At 45.1% G+C, this 17188-nt stretch overlaps 1 protein-coding gene across 1 annotated transcript in view; it reads left to right on the forward strand.

Moving 5' to 3' along the window:
- The window catches only part of POMT2 (protein O-mannosyltransferase 2), a 41174-nt gene that overhangs the window by 7512 nt on the left and 16474 nt on the right, over positions 1-17188 (forward strand). The window contains exons 6-11 of the mRNA XM_065402840.1: positions 4164-4323; positions 8003-8109; positions 10246-10328; positions 12748-12857; positions 15047-15113; positions 15946-16015. Coding sequence (XP_065258912.1) covers positions 4164-4323; positions 8003-8109; positions 10246-10328; positions 12748-12857; positions 15047-15113; positions 15946-16015 — 597 coding nt within the window. The remainder of the gene's footprint in view (positions 1-4163; positions 4324-8002; positions 8110-10245; positions 10329-12747; positions 12858-15046; positions 15114-15945; positions 16016-17188) is intronic.

Genomic DNA, 17188 nt, shown 5'->3' on the forward strand with positions numbered 1-17188 from the left:
TCTGTAAAAAGCAACAGAGAGTCCTGTGGCACCTTTAAGACTAACAGATGTATTGGAGCATAAGCTTTCGTGGGTGAATGACCACTTTGTCGGATGCATGTAATGACAATGCATTCACCCACGAAAGCTTCTGCCTCTGGAGATTTCCATTACTTGCATCTGAAGAAGTGAGGTTCTTACCCACGAAAGCTTATGCTCCCAATACTTCTGTTAGTCTTAAAGGTGCCACAGGACCCTCTGTTGCTTTTTCCAATACATCTGTTAGTCTTCAAGGTGCCACAGGACTCTCTGTTGCTTGAAACAAAAAAAGGCATTTAGCATTTCAGCCATAGTTGTGTTTTCTGTTAGTCTTTCCTTCCTCATTGAGTAAAAGGGCTTACTCTGTCCTTGGTTTTCCTCTTGCTTCTAACGTATTTGTAAAAATGTTTTCTTGCTGCCCTTTATGTCCCTAGCTAGTTTAATCTCATTTTGTGCATTGGCCTTTCTAATTTTGTCCCTGCATTCTTGTGTTCTTCTATATTCATCGTTTGTAATCTGACCTAGTTTCTACTTTTTGTATGATTCTTTTTTGAGTTTTAGGTTGTTGAAGATCTCCTGGGTAAGGCAGGGTGCTCTCTTATCTTATTTCCTATCTTTCTACACATTGGGATAGTTTGCTCTTGTGCCCTTAATAATGTCTCTTTAAAAGACTGCCAACTGTACTGAAATCTTTTTTCACTTAGACTTGCTTCCCATGGTATGTAACTGTTCTCAGAGTTTGCTAAAGTCTGCCTTCTTGAAGTCAGTGGTCTTTATTCTGCTGTTTTCCCTCCTACCATTCCTTAGAATCATGAACTCTTATCATTTCATGATCACTTTCACACAAGCTGCCTTCCACCTTCAAATGCTCAACTATTTCCTCTCTGTTTGTCAGAATCAAATCTAGAGCAGCCTCTCTCCTAGTTGCTTTCTCCACCTTATGTAATAAAAAGTTGTCTCCAATGCATTTCAAGAACTTGTTGGATAATCTGTGCCCTGCTGTATTATTTTCCCAACAGATTTCTGGATAGTTGAAGTCTCGCATCACCACCAAGTCCTATGCTTTGGATGATTTTGTTAGTTGTTTAAAACAAGCCTCATCAACCTTTTCTTCCTGGTGAGGTGGTCTATAGTAGACCCCCTACCATGACATCACCCTTATTTTTTACCCCTTTTATTCATACTCAGAGACTTTCAACAGATCTGCCTCCCACTTCTGTCTCAAGCTCAGTGCATGTGTATACATCTTTGATATACAAGGCAACACCTCCCTTTTCGCCCTGCCTATCCTGAACAAGCTGTACCCTTCTATACTATTATTCCAGTCATATGAATTTTCCTATCAAGTCTCTGTGATGCCAGTTATGTTGTAATTGATTATTCACTAGTATTTCTAGTTTTTCCTGTTCATTCCCCATGCCTTGGATTAGTATACAGACATCTAAGATGTTCATTAGATTTCCCCTCTATTGTCCCTCTTTTCTTTCCTTTGTCCCTGCTTTGATTTCCCATGTTTCTCCCAGATTCTGACCCTTCACCCGTGTCTTCATATTCTGGACTTACATGTAGGCTTTTGTTGAACCTAGTTTAAAGCCCACCTCACGAGATTAGCCAGTCTGTATCCAAAGGTACTCGTCCCCTTCTTTGTTAGGTGGACTGAATTTCTTCTTAGCAGTCCTGCTAAGGAGATGAAGCCCTCCTGGCGACACCATCCTCTTCTTCGCATGGCTATGTGGAAAAGGGTTAAGGCTGGGCGAGACATAGGAAGTACATGGGAGAGAGGATTGAGTAGAGAATGGGGTATGAAAGCCAGTTTGAGAGGAAGCATTCACAGAGATATCGATGGTGTGGATCTATGCAAGAGCCTTGAAGGTAAAGACAAGAAACTTGAACTTCCTGTGACAACAAGGGAAGCTAGTGGAGGGCATGATGTGGTCAGAGCAGTAGAATAGTTAGATTTTACCACCTGCTTTGCTCTTAATGGTAAGACTTTTGTATGTCCTCTTGCCCAATTTCTAAGGCCCAATTCCTTTGTTTCCAGGCCAGGGAAGCTCTGCTTTTTCATAACGATGAGCCCATGAATATTTATAAAATAGTATAATTTGTTGGGCTTCAAGGATTGGTATCCTAGCATTTTTGGAAGTGTTTACATGAGATTTCTGAATGAAGCAGTAATGTGTTCCAGGCTAGCTGGTCTACGCATATCCAAGAGGCATGATCCTGCTTACAGAGCATTTGGGGATCCTGAAGAGTTTATGTAAGGTGACGCCACATAGGGCATCTTCCCCACAATGGAACCAAAATCAGATGATGTGATAACTAAGTATATACTCGATCATAAGCCGGTTCGTTTATAAGCCGACCCCCCCCAAGATGGATAAGTAAAAATGGAATTTTTTTATGACCCGTTCATAAGCCGACCCTATAATTCAGGGGTCGGCAAACTTTGGCTCCCAGGCCATCAGGATAAGCCGTTGGAGGGCCAAGATGGTTTGTTTACCTCGAGCATCCGCAGGCATGGAGGTAAACCTAAGTAAACAAATTGTCCCGGTGCGCCAGCTGCTTACCCTGACGGGCCGGGACAGCAACTGGTGGGGAATTTTTTGGGGGGGAGAAGCTGGGGATCAGGGGAGTAATCCCTATGACCCCACCCCGAGGCCAGGACCCCCACACTCTCTCCATCCCATCCTTTCCCACCTTATCTGGGGAGGGCCAGGGGAGGATGTCTCTGGCCTGGCTGGAGCTGCTCCGGTAGACTGGGCAGCGCGGCCGCAGCCTGCTGCGGCAGGCCAGACTGGGCGGCGCGGCCACAGCATGTTCCAGCGGGCTGGGCCGGGTGGCACGGCCGCAGCGTGCTCCGGCGGGCCGGGCGGCGCGGCCACAGCCTGCTCTGGGGGCGGGGCCGAGCGGCACGGCTGCAGCCTGCCAGCCCCGGAGCTGCAGCTGCTTCGGAGGCTGGGGGGAGAACAGCGTGGCCAGAAGCGGAGAGACTCTGGCCCCGCCTCTTCCCTTCTGGCTCTGCTGGCTGTGCTGCCTCTCCTTGCTCCCTCTGTTGGGGGGAGGGGCTGTGTCCCACCTCTCCCTCTCTATACCCGTTCATAAGCCGACCCCCTTCTCTGGTGCTTCCCTTTTTTACTAAAAAAATTCGGCTTATGAACGAGTATATACGGTAAGCTTTACCCATTTGTGATCTGTACCATTGTGTGAAATGTGCTGTAGAATTGACTGTGCTGTCTCAGTGTGACTGACTACAGCAGACATGGCTAGTGTGGCCCATCTAAAGTCACGCAATGCTGCCTGCAGCCATCCTCATTTACAACACGCAGCATGTAACCTGTCAACTACAAACTCCTAGTGTACTGTGCTCCATCTGATCAGCTCAAGATGCAGTATTCTATGCTATGATCTGTAGTTTTCATTGGTTGTCTCTTATTCAAGATTGGGGCAGCAGCAAACAGATCCATTTAATGTAAATTAGGAGTGGCCCTCTGGCTTCTGGCTAGTGCAGATGTGACTTTTGATTGAGCAAAATGTGCTACCCAGAGGTAGTGAGTCAGTGGGAGAGGGGCTAATAAACTTCCACCCACCTCCTCACCTCCACTCATCTTTTCCCTACTGTTTGGTTTTAGTCTTGTTTCTTTTGCTGTCGTTAACACTTGTGCTGTGGATAGGAAGATATTCTACACCAGTATTTTTCTGATATAGGCCTATTGAAGATACAAGGAGGAGCCTAGCCAATATCTGTCCCCCTCCCATGTCACAGCCCTTTGACTCTTCCATCCTTGCCATGTCATGGAGCAAGAGTCGTAGCACTCCTCTCAGACCCAGGCCTCCTGTATATGGACTGTCGCCAAACCCATTAGGTGTAGGCTGTGGTTCTATTCCCCTCCTGAAGCCCTCTTTACAGGGTTGGCCAGGTTTCAATAGAGGCCCTTTACAAACATCAAAACAAGGGTGCGCTTGGACCCTTCCAAAATTCATGAAAAATGTCAACTTTATTTCCCCACTTCCAGTGAAAGACCCCAGAGAAATGGAACAGGAGGCAGTGGTAACAGGTTTTGCAGTTGATTTCCTGTTTGTTTCAATTGGTGATGTTTGCACTTGTAGCCATCATTAAACAGTGACCTGCTCTGTCTGTTGTGTAGGCCATTTTCTGCCTCCTGGTGGTTCTGGCTGAGTCTGACTGGGATCAACCTTGCTGGAGCGATAGGGGTGAAGTTTGTTGGCCTCTTTGTAGTCCTATTGGTTGGACTGAACACAGTTTATGATCTTTGGGAGTTGCTGGGGGACATCAGCCTGTCACTGGTGAGTGTCCAGAATTTTTCTTTTTATTTAGTGTTTTTCCCCCTTGTTAACTTCCCTGCTTTTGATATTCATGAAAACAGCTTACTATCAGTTTGTCTGCAGAAGACAGCTGATAGATATTTAAGCCACATGATGACTGGAATTGAGAGGTATAATGAAAAACCAGTCGTCTCCTGTGTTTTTAAAAAAAAAAAAAAAACTGTCAGCCTGATATAATGCACCCAGAGGGTGTTCATTGGAGAGACCTCTTGCCTTTTGGGTTGCATGCATTAGATTTCATTCTAGATTAAATGCATATCAAGGATGGCCAGGCGATAGCCCATAGTTAGCCATCATCTGGAATTCTACAGTGTGGCCTTCTAAAGAGAAGTGCTTCCTGCTAGATCGGGGGTAGTCAATTATTTGTCAAGGTCCAGATTTCTTGGTCAAGGTCCAGACTCCAGAAAAAATAACAACAATAATGGTAATAAGTAAAAAAAAGATTTCAAGTTCTGTTCAAAAGCGTCTGGAGGTCCAGATTTGGCCCACGGTTTGCCTATTGACTACCCCTGTGCTAGATGTTCCTAATTTGCTGCACTTAATATGCATGCAATGGAGCAGGTTGATGCTGTCTTCATTTGCAATACAAGGATACAGCCTGCACAGACTGCGAGGGCATGTAAAGCTTCATTGGGATCCAGTGGCTTACTTGTAGTGTATACTGTGTGACTTGCAGTCTCTACAGGATACACTGTTGTGTTGAAGATGAAGGCAGCTGTACCCTGCTCCATTTTACACAAATGCAGCGCAGCAGCTTTTAGGCTCTGGGTAACTTGCCAATGCAGTTGTTAAAGGAGGAAAGGTCGGGTGCTCTGGCTTAAAAAATATTGCATACAGTATTTGAGGGCTATGAAATCTGATGTTTGTTTACCTCAGAGATGTCTTCGATATCCCATTTAAGATCGTGCAGAGAGAGAGACTATTCAAGCACATCTTTAAAAAAAAAAAAAAAAAAGTGTTAAATTCTTCTTTTGTCCCAGCCTGTTTTGAAGTTTGAAAATTCTATTTGTTCTGCTTACTGGTTTTGTCCTTTTCTTATTTCATAAACATTGTTTTTTTCTTCTCTGCCTTCCCTGCCTTATGGTTTGTGTTCCCGGATTAATGCGAATCAATATGAGCTGCAATGATGCAACATTTCAGCTCCAGAGAGCGTTTCCTGAGAATAGAGTTAGTTAATTGTATTTGAAATGGAACAAATCCATCATCTCTAAGGTTTCTGTCACAGACAGCTGCAAAGTGATTTCATTTGTGCTGTTGGCAGCAAAAGAGAACCCCTGAGTGGTAGAATATATAAAGAAATTTACCGACTCCAGAAGAGAGAGACTTGCTGAATAATTAACTATTTGGCAACCCTTCGTCAGTTACTCTGAAAAAGAACTAGTAAAAGCCTAAAAGCATGAATAACTTTTCTCCATATTGCCTATGGAACTAGTTTTGGTTTGTTTACATGTCATTTATTTGGAAAAAAATTGATTTCTAGAACCTACACCTCATCTTGGCCTACTGCTGTTTTGTTCATTGCTCTTTAGTGATGTCATATTTTTCTTCTTTTCTCAATACAAATACAAATAAATAGTAAAAATAGTTATTGTAACAAAAAGAGATTTTGTTAAAAGAGAAGTTTCAGAGTAGCAGCCGTGTTAGTCTGTATCCGCAAAAATAACAGGAGTACTTGTGGCACCTTAGAGACTAACAAATTTATTAGAGCATAAGCTTTCGTGGGCTACAACCCACTTCCGAAGAAGTGGGTTGTAGCCCACGAAAGCTTATGCTCTAATAAATTTGTTAGTCTCTAAGGTGCCACAAGTACTCCTGTTATTTTTGTTAAAAGAGAAGTGTTTTGTGCTGATCCAATCTGGGGATTGGGGACTAGATTCCTGAATTTTAATCCCAGCTCAGATGTTGATCGACACTGTGGCTTTGGTTATGTAATTTAAACCAAAATTTTCAGAAGTGGCAGTGATTTTTTGGGTGCTCAACTGATGCTTTGGGCTGGATTTTTTCAGAAGTACTGAGCCAACGGCATCTTCTACCCCTGGGAGAATTCTGCGCCAAAAAATTTAAAATTCTGCGCACAATATTTTAAAATTCTGCATATTTTATTTGTCAAAATAACACAATATAATCACTCCAGTTTCAACTGTTCAGGTAATTTATTTCAAAATACCTGTGAACAAGTATGTCAACAATACAGACACCAAAAAAAGATTTCCCCAGGAGTAGAGAGTTAAACAAACATCTACGACAACCCAGTTCCAATTGGGGGGGTGCTGGAGGGGACTGCGTGGGCATCCCCCTAGAGCCCAGACACCTGCGTCCCGCTCCCCTCAGAGTCCGGCCATGGGGCACCCCCAGAGCCCAGACACCCACACTCCCCTCCCACCAGACCCCAGCCGTGGGGCAACCCGCAGCCCAGACACTTGCACTCCTTACCCCCCCAGACTCCAGCCTTGGTGTACCCCCCCAGCCCAGACACCCGCACCCCCCTGTTCCCTCAGAGCACAGCCATAGGGCATTCCCACCCCAGACACCCCATCCCCCCAGTGCCTTTACTCCCCCCAGCTTCTTTACTGTCCCGCCAGGGGACGTGGTGCGGCCCTGCCATTCCTCACCCTTTGCCAGAGCTAGGTCTCCCAGGCCCTCTTCTGTCCGTGGGTTGATGAGGATTAAGCCGGGCAGCCAGAGCATACAGAGCCTCCATCCTCGCTGGGCTGGGTGCTCCGTTAACTGCGAGCTGGGCTCTGCAGAGTATAGCAGCCCTTAGGAGTGGCCAGCAGCTCTGCAGCCCTAGTTCTGCAGGGGAAACATGAAATTCTGTACAGAACATTAATTCTGCACAAATTCTGCTTTGCACAGTGGCGCAGAGTTCCCCCAGGAGTAATATTCCATTGACTTCAGTGGGTGCAGGATCTGGACCACAACAAAACATAGTCAGTGTTTTCCCTATTAGTTTAAAAATAATTTGTCTTGGTGTTAGGAGATGGGAGTTGCTTTACTTATCACTTAGCTATTAAGCTCTTACAAAAACCTAAGATAGATGAAATAGGTAGACACCAATTAAACCTGATTTTGGCAGCCTTAACCTCTATATATCCAATTTCTTAGCAAATTTGGGTAATCAAGTAGCCATTTTTAAACCCACATCTAAGAAAGCCTCAGGATTTCCCCTAAGACTCTCATAAATTGGACCTCCCCCATGCCCTCTTTTTCTCCCTTCACCACATAGCCACAGTTCCTACTCCACAAGCTTCTCCCCACCCTTCATTTATTTTCAAGTCCTGTGCTACCCCAATAAACTATATAAGCAATATGGGCCTGATTTTTCAAAGGTGTTGATCTTGGGCAGCTCCCATCGACTTCAATTGCAGAAGTGGGTGCTGAGCATTTCTGAAAATAAAAACTATTTTTTCCCATATTTTCAAATGAGGCTACTTTTTGGGGAGCGCACTGGGAGAGTGTGGCTTGGCTTCCACCTTTCCCTCAGCCTTTTTGGGGAAATCTTGCAGCTTGCTAAGGAGCTAGTTGGTCTTGTGTGCCATGGTGGTTTCTATGAATAGTCTCCCACCACAGGGACTCTCCTGGCAGTCGCAATCAGGAGGGTTTCTGCTGCTGCTCTGTTTGATTTGGATTCTGTCTGCAGGTCACACTAGGGAAACACTTGCTGGCTCGTGTATTCTGCCTCATCCTGCTGCCACTCGCGCTCTACACAGCTCAGTTTGCTGTTCACTTTGCAGTGTTAAATAAAAGGTATTTCTCAAGCTTTCCTACTTACTTTCTCCCTCAGCACAGAAAGAAAATCATCTCCCTTTCCCTTTGAATTGAGAGTCACTGTTTATTCTGCCTTTAGTAATTTTAAGATTTCAGAATCAGAAACACATTTACAAGCCACATCTTAGCCTAGATTCCCGCCCAGACTAAAACATAGTTCTTACAAGGATGGCTCTGTGCACACCAGCCAGCCAAATCATGTTAGTAGTAGTTGGTTCAGCTGGCACAGAGTTCAGAAACTGCTTAAACATGGTTTCCTGCCCAGTGTAGGTAGATCCAAATAGATTTAATTAAATCAGCTTAATATATTTATTTGTACAGAGACTTAGTAGCTATTTAAGTGGAGACTATAATAGTAACTCTGGCCCCTTCTGTCTAAGCATCTTTAAATGTCTTGCAGACGTTAAGTCTCACAGCTTCCCCTCCTCTGCATTATTTGGCATAATTATCCCCTTTATACAGAAGGGGAAAGCGAGGGAAACTGACTCACTCAAGGTCACATAGCAAATCAGCGGCAGAGGTGGGATTAGAACCCTCCTCTGAGTCCCAGCCTAGTATTTTAACCACCCTCCTTCCATTCTGGCCCCAATCAGATTGTGATACAGGGCTCAAATGCCTTTGTTTTTTTCTTATTTGTTCACTTGGTTTCAGTAGTACCCATAATGAGAGCTGACTGGAAGATAACTTTTCTGTTTCATGGTGGCTACTTTCAAATGTTTTGAAATTTGTTTTCATTCTGCATTGAAATAAAAACAAAACATTTCAAATGTTTTCACACAAACAGAAGTTGTGTGTGTTTGAGAAACCAGTCTCGCTCTGTAGCAGGGTTGGCCAAACTTACTGACCTGCCGAGCCACTTATGACAATCTTCAGATGTTCGAGAGCCGGGACATGCCTGCCAGGGCTCCAGCCTCATGGGGTGCGTCTGCCAGGGCTCAGGGCTTCAGCCCTGAGGGAAGAGGAGTCTTGGGGCTGCAGCCCAGCAGGAGGCACCTTGAGGCTTCAACCCTGCTCTTGCTGAAGCTCTGAACCCCTCTTCCCTGTTGGGCAAAAGCCCTGAGCTCCTCCCGTCCCAAGTCTGGTAGGCGAAGAATGGGCAGGGCGGGGAGAGAGTATGGGGAGTTTCGCAAGCCACACTTTAACTGTAAAAGAGCTGTGTGCAGCTCACGAGCCATGGTTTGGTCACCCCTGCTCTATAGCCTGGTGTTTAGGGTCCTGGCTTGGGATGTGAGAGACCCAGGTTCAAGTCCCTGCTCTGCCTGATTCAGAGCAGATTTTTCATCCCAGATCACTCCAAATCAAGTCCAAAAAGAGACTTTAAACATGGTTCTCTCGCATCCCAGGCTAGTACTCTAATCAAAGTATTCTTTACCTCCACGCACCCAGGTTCTGGATCCAAAAACCTTCCTGACAAAAAATTGTGCGGAAACTGGTACATCTCCACAAAACACACAGGTTTTGATGAAATAGCTTATTTTGGTGAAATTTCATTTCACCAGAAATGTTCTGACCAGCTCTACTCATAATATGGTAGGTGTCGCCAAAGGAAAGATTGATGCTGTGCATTGGGAATGGGTGTGACAGATTAGTAAGGTTGTCAAGGTGGTGATTGGGCAGATAGTGGTAATAGAAGGCTACGGTAATAGCTATTTAAAAATCCGTAAGATCTATGAATTCTTTCTATTTACTCCTCAGACATGTAGGTATAAGTCAGGTAGTCTCACCACAAGTATCACAGCAGAAGTGGGTTTATAGTAGCAATAGAGGGGATGTGACTTGCCCAAGGTGAGATAGTGAGTCGAGGAATGTGCCACTTTCAAAGAAAACTCACTGTTCTTCATACAGAACTAAAAGGATTAACTTTTGTTGGCCATAGAAAAACCTTGAAGCTGTTGAAAATCACCCATGAGAGTGTATTTGTTGTAGCGAAGTGAGTCAGAGCCCATTGTAAGAGGTAGACGCCTACAAGAGCTGAAGTTTTCTTTCCCCGGCGTTCTGAGGCAGACTAATTGTCTTATCTGTTTCCTTCTTTAAAATGATTTGGTAATGCATATTTCAGTTCTGCACACTTGTTTCCACAGTCTCATGGTCTGCACATTCTTTGCTCTCTCCTAGTGGGCCCGGGGATGGTTTTTTCAGCTCTGCCTTTCAGTCCCGACTGATTGGGAACAATCTTCACAATGTCTCCGTTCCAGAGCGTAAGTGTCCAGTTCCTTGGGGAAGTAAACTCCTCAAACTAACCCTGGCACATAACTGTCTTTAAAAAACCAAAAGACGTTATTAGCCGGTCAGCAGATTCACCAGCAAGACTGAGCTTTGCTAGAGATTAGGCTGTGTGTCAGCTCCCTGCCACACCTGTTTGTCTGCATCACTAGCAAACGCTTCGAGACTCTGCCAGTCTAAATCTTGCCTTGCAGGTAACAATCAATGAATCCCAGTTTGCGAGTTCCCCAGATGTCTCCCTGCAGTGTCCAGTCCCTCTTGCTGTGATACTCACAGAAATTAAGTTCACTGCCTCCAAAGAGACAGTGTACACACAAGCCTGTTGGGTTAGCTGGTGAGTCACGCTTCACTTTAATATGCATCACTGAGATGGCTTTGTAATAGAACAAGAATAAATTTAATGATAAAGAATAGAGATTTAAGTAATACTAAGCAAGAGAAAAAGAGACAGTATAGTTACAAACAAAACAAAATAAAACAGACTTTCTAGTGTCTAAAGCTTAACAGATTACAGTCTTGGTCTCAGGCAATTTCTCACCTATAATCAGTTCCCAGAGACTTCAGCTCACATGGATGAAGGATCTAACTTTCATAGATTCCAAGAGCTCTGTCCTTTTTAGTTCTTTAAGTGATTTATAACTGAAATGTCTTTTTGTTCCCTTATATTACCCTGTAGCAGGGGGCACTGATCTGTTGAGTGCTTCCTGCTACTGGGTGCAGTACTGCAGTCCTTTCCCCACTCCTGGCACCCCCTGTGGGTTGTCAACCTTGCTTGGTGGGTCTTCAATAGCTTGGCCCTCTGGCCAGGTCACACAATCCTAATGAACCCCTTCTAGGGTAACAAAAATCCAACCAAGACTGTCTATCTGCTCTCACCAGTGTCTTCAACCCCAGTTCTGGGTCCTTTAAATTCAGCCCTTCGCTTGGGCTTCCAAACAAGCCTTGTCCTCTTCTCAGGGTTTACACCACTTTGTCCGTGGGGAAACCGTGGCCAGCCCACTACTCCGGCTCCCAACCCATGGACCCTATAAACAGCAGCCATGTACTGCTCACTTCAATTCGTTGTTGCTACTTCCCTGGGCCTTTTCCCACCTGGCCCCTTTAATTTCACCTCTTATCTCAGGATTAAAGTTCTCAGGCCTGCTCTCTCCCAGTTTAAGCAAATGTAGCCAATTGAGCTCCTTTGGACTGAGGGTAGCACACTTTCTTGCCCCTTTGGCCCCAGCCAGGAGCTGATCTGCTAAGGCTCTGAAGCTCATTTTATCTGAGCCTGCTAGTCTCAGATTGGCTGCTTCCATACAGCCTCTCTAGGCACGCCTGGAGGACCTACCTTCACTGCTCCTTTTGGAGTGTAGTAGGCCAAGGGGGGCACCTGCAGGGATCCACAAAGGCCTGGTGCACACTGGTACGTATTCACAGTCCATTGTCTATGCTTCCAGCCCAGGAAGATTTGCTGGGGGTGCAGGCTCTGTCCCCATGTGCTTACTAAGCTCTTTCTTCCCCCGCTTGTTAGCTTGGTTGCTTTGTTTACCTTATATGTAAATGTACTTTCATTGTCCTCTCCTGTAATCAAGCCAGTCAGACAGCAGAATCCATATTCCTTTGTCTAGGACAGGCTTGATTTATGCACTGCCTCCAAAATACATTTTAAGAGTATATTTCCAGGACATATACCTAATTCTTTGTACCACAACCCATACATGCATCATGCAATGATATTCATGACCAGCATTTCACCAGTTTACATATGATACCTTATATGAAATCTCTTAGATACATATTATTACTCCTGGGTGAATTCTGCGTCACTGTGTGTGTGCAGAATTCATGTCCCCTGCAGATTTCTTTGCTTCCCCACAGAAAATGACAGGGAAGCAAAGGGAAACTGCAAGAGCAGTGACATGCCCCTTCCCAGCAGTGCAGGTGAGTCGTTTCCAGTGCCTGGAAGAGCTGGCGGAGAGGTAAATCATTGTACAGGGGCAGGATTGGGGATGCCCATGGGCATAGTTTGGAGGGGCAGAGGGACAAACAGAGGCACGATGCCATTGCTCCCCTCCCCCCCCTTTATTCCCCAATTTCTATGAAAGCAGAGCTGTCTGGGTGAGGGAGGGTGCCCCTCTGGCTCAGTGACTTTGCAGTTGGACCCCACCTCCTGGGTCCTAATGCCGGTTGTCCTCCCCTTCTATGTTCTAGGGACTATAAGGGAGGGTGGTGAAGAGCCACTAAGTGAATTTGATGCTGCCTGGTAGCTGACTATAATTATGCATGAGAAGGAAAATAGGCCTGCCTCAAAAGAAAGAGAAGTGTCTATACCTTGAGTTACTGTACTACAGCTTGACTGTGAGATGATGTTTTACAGAAGAGATCCTTAAGACCTGTTGTCTCCCCTTTCAGACCTGGCCTATGGTTCTGTGATCACAATGAAGAACCTTCGGATGGCAGGGGGGTACCTTCATTCACACTGGCACTTGTACCCCGAGGGTGTGGGGGCTCGTCAGCAGCAGGTCAGTGTGTCACTCTACCACTATCTCTCACTGCTGCCAGCATGCTCTGCTGACTTTGGAGCTTCCAGAAGATTTATATCCTCTAATACAGTGGTCCCCGACCTTTTCCGTGGGGCGGGCGCCGGACGGCTAGCCGCCGAGGACTGTGGCCGCCGGACAAGCAGCCGCCGAAATGCCACCGAGAAGCAGCGTCATCAAGAGGCGTCTCCGCCGAAATGCCGCCGAAAATCAGCGGCATTTCGGCGGTAGCGCTTCCTGACGTTGACGCTTCTCGGCGTTATTTCGGCAGCTGCTTGTCCGGCGGCCAGTAGGCGGGCGCATATGGATGCCCTGGTGGGCGCCATGGAACCCGCGGGCACCGCGTTGGGGACCCCTGCTCTAATAAAAGCAGCTGCTCTTTCCCGCTGTCATGTTCTTTTATCACGCTGCTTGGGGAGGTGCAACTCTTTACAGTTCCCCTTTTGAGATTTAGCATGACATTCCTAAAGACCTACTGCACTGAGCATTTGGACATAATAGTGATAGAGGCCACATAAGTATTTATATCCTATGCTGGCCTCTGAGAACCACATGAGGGGGTGGGGATAGGGTGCTTAGCTTTGCCCTTGTTTGGAAATCCTAGCAGTACAGGTGCCTGAATTCATAGCACTCTTACACCAGGACGGGTGGCCTGCGATACTAAAGATGCATTAAAATAAGGAGGTTGTCTTGCATGCCAAGACAACATAAAAAGAAAGAGCAGCTGCCACCTCATGGAAAAGAGTGAAAATCCTTATGTTTAAAACAAATCCACTTCTTGATTTTGAAGGGGGCATCGTGCAGAGGAATGGGAGTCAGGACTTTTGCTTTCTGTTCCCAGCTCTGCCACTGACCTCCTCTGTGATCTTGGAAAGTAACTTCCTCCTTTTGTGCCTCAATTTTCTTATTTCTGTTTTAAGGATAATGATGAAAATGACTGGGGGAGTTTGTGAGGGTTCGTTTATTAGATTAGATTTATATTTCTTTAGATTTATAAACTAACAGTAGTAAGAGGCACCAGTCTGAACTCTGTAGACACCTCTGAAAAATAATTAAAATTATAATAAACCAAAGCGAGAATCAGCAACCCCATAACACATAATACTAGTGAATGAGGCAGCACAAAAATAAAGCAAATTTCCCATTTTCTGTAAGCATCACCCCAGCAATATCTGCTTCCTCAGCAGATTTCCTAAGAAGACGTGCTTTGCAATGCATGCATTAGTGTCTGTAAAGTGCTTTGAGATCCTCAGATGAAAGATGTTGAGGATAGACAGTTATTTGCTTCATTTTCCTCCATTCTCGATCACTCGGAACAGTTACTTTAGAAATAGGATCTCAGTGTCTGCACCTGCTGCTTATTCCCAATCAGCAATTCTAACCATCCCTTGGTGATATTTACAGTTTGTTGCTGTGGAAGTGATCGAGATGTCAGGCCCAGGATTTCTGATACCAACTGAGGAATATCAGGAAGTTCGTGTTTGCAGAACAGAAGATCTTGTTGTGGAAAGAGCCTCTGAACTAGGACTGAGAGAAGAGATAGAACCATATAGATAGGTCATTAAGTCCATTACTTCTTGTCCTACCTTCATCTGCAGCAAGGGAAATTTAAGTTAGATATTAGGAAAAACTTTCTAACTGTAAAGGTAGTTAAGCACTGGAGTAGGCTTCCAAGGGAGGTTGTAGAATCCCCATCATTGGAGGTTTTAAAGAACAAGTTGGCCACCTTTCAGGGATGGCAAGGACACTTGTCAGGGATGATCTAGGTATACTTGGTCCTGCCTCAGCGCAGGCCTCTGGGCTTGATGACTCTCTTCCAGTCCTACATTTCTGTGCTTCTGTGATATGACTTAGAAGTTATTACCAGGGATGCACAGCACTCGCAGAGCAATAGGGAAAAGAGACAGAGATGTTGCAGCTACAAGTGACGTGACACACATGGGTAACACATAACTCTATTAAACAAGTGAAGGATGTGTCTGGGTTAAGCAATGTCCAAGAGCCGGGACTTTGTAATTCAGGGACAACATCACAAAGTTATCCTGTATTTAATTTTATTGTATCAGCACTGGATGCACTTGGTATTTTTGCCCTGCTGATTGATGGATCTTGTACTTTGGCTAGACCCTGACTTGTTGGTGAAATGAAATGGTTTATCATTATGTTTCCAGGTCACTGCCTATTTACACAAGGACTTGAACAACCTGTGGGTTATAAAGAAACATGATTCCAACACAGGTAAACAGAACTCTAGCAAAGTGGACTGTCTAACTGGTGCTTCTATTTTTTTACTACTATATTCTTGGGATCTCTTCCCAAATAACAAAGGATTATTGGAGGTGAGGGAGATTATCAATCACATCTTCATATTCCTTCAAGACTGTACAGGTGAGATGTCCTAACTTTGCCCAACTGATGGCTGCATTAGTAATGTGCCAGATGACCAAGGACTGCAATTATAGGTATAAAATGGGGCAGATTGCAGTTACCATTTTCTTTAATTCATATGTGTGGCCCACAGAGCTTGCGGATCCCAGCATGCAATAGTCCATTGATCTGAGTGGAAGGCTGCTTTGGTAAAAATGGAATATTACACGTTGGGACTGATTGTCTATGCAGACCACATCTTAGAACACAGAAACTATATGTGAAGCACGCTTGGTATCTAGGGTTTCCTTCCTACACTAGCAGCGCCTAATAAGATTAAAGTTGATTGGCTACTGCTAAAAAAAAAAAAAAAAAAAAAAAATCCTTGGTATATACTTAAAGTATATATGTACTGAACATTGAGTGTTGTTTTCTCAGCCTTTCTGATGTACCCAGGGGCAGCCAATCTTTTTATTTTAGGACAGTATCTGCTGTCTGGACACTTCCATTATATGGTTCCAGGAATAACAGTTGGGACTGGTCCTTGGACTGATTCTAGGGGTTGCACCGAGTCTATGGTCCAGTGACGTGAGTTTGCTGAGTGCATCCCCTGTTTGGCTGGGGATCAGCATACTGAAACGGTCTCTAAGAGTATTGATTCCTTTTCTAAACCCGGTGCTATTATCTGTTTTTCTGCCAGCAGATCATTTAGATCCTTCCTGCTCTGTGGAGTTTGTGAGGCATGGAGATGTTATTCGGCTGGAGCACAAAGAGTAAGGTGTTTAAGAAATAATAGAAAAATATAAGAGGTTGTATCTCCCAATACATGTTTTCTGGGAGTTGAACAGAATTAGCATTTGCCATAGGATTGGTAAATGGGGATGGTGGTGTGAGATCGGACCTGCCAATGACTAGAATTAGGCTAGCACAAACCTTCAACAAGTCCTTTGGTGCTGTAGACCAGGGGTTCTCAACCTTTTTCTTTCTGACCTCCCCCCAACATGGTATAAAAACTCCCTGGCCCACCTCTGCCACAACAACTGTTTTTCTGCATATCTAGTAGATTAAAAGCCAGGGACGGCATTAGGGGGTAGCAATCAGGGAAGTTGCCTGGGGCCCAATGCCACAGTAGTCCCGCAAAGCTAAGTTCCTCGGGCTTCGGCTTCAGCCCCGCACTGTGGGGCTTGGGCTTCGGCTTCAGCCCCGCACTGTGGGGCTCGGGCTTCGGCATTCTGTCCTGGGCCCCAGCGAGTCTAACGCTGGCCTTGCTCTCTGGTTTATTTTGGAGGACCCCCTAAAACCTGCTTGCAGCCCCCCAGAGGGCCCTGGACCCCTGGTTGAGAGCCTCTGCTGTAGACTTTTCTCCATATCTCTATTCCCAGCCTGGGATTTGTGACGTTTCCCTCTGTACAGTCCCATATTTTGAATGGGATCTCTGAGCCACTGTCTTTTCTTGGGATGAGACCTCTAAACAGCTTCATCACGATGAAGTATTTTTCTTTTTGAGAGAACCATTTGCAGCTCCTGAGAAATCTGTCCAGCTGCATGGTATGCAAAGTTAAGGGCTATTCCACAGCAAGACAGGAATTTCAGACCATTAATTCTATTGTTTGTGCCCAGATCTTTCCTGCTCTTCCAGTTTGTCAAGCAAGATAAGTCCTTAACTTTTGCCTAACATACCAGGAATATGGGGCAAAAAGTACCCTCATTTATTGCCTTGTGTACCTGGCATGTCCCTGCTGAAGTTCCAGTCAGACACTGAGACTACAGCCATGAAACTGTTTAAAATGATATGCAGGCTTGTCTTGAGTCCTCCCTCTTCAATGAATGGCAAGGAACCCTGGTGTGCTGGTTTTAAATCTGCATTTCTCCTCCTTTCACTGTGCAACAGAGGAGTTTGCCCTCTCTGAGCATTCATTTCTTTAAATAAATAGGACTTCTATTGA

Source organism: Emys orbicularis, chromosome 4 (assembly GCF_028017835.1).
Source record: "Emys orbicularis isolate rEmyOrb1 chromosome 4, rEmyOrb1.hap1, whole genome shotgun sequence".
Classification (NCBI taxonomy): Eukaryota; Metazoa; Chordata; order Testudines; family Emydidae; genus Emys; species Emys orbicularis.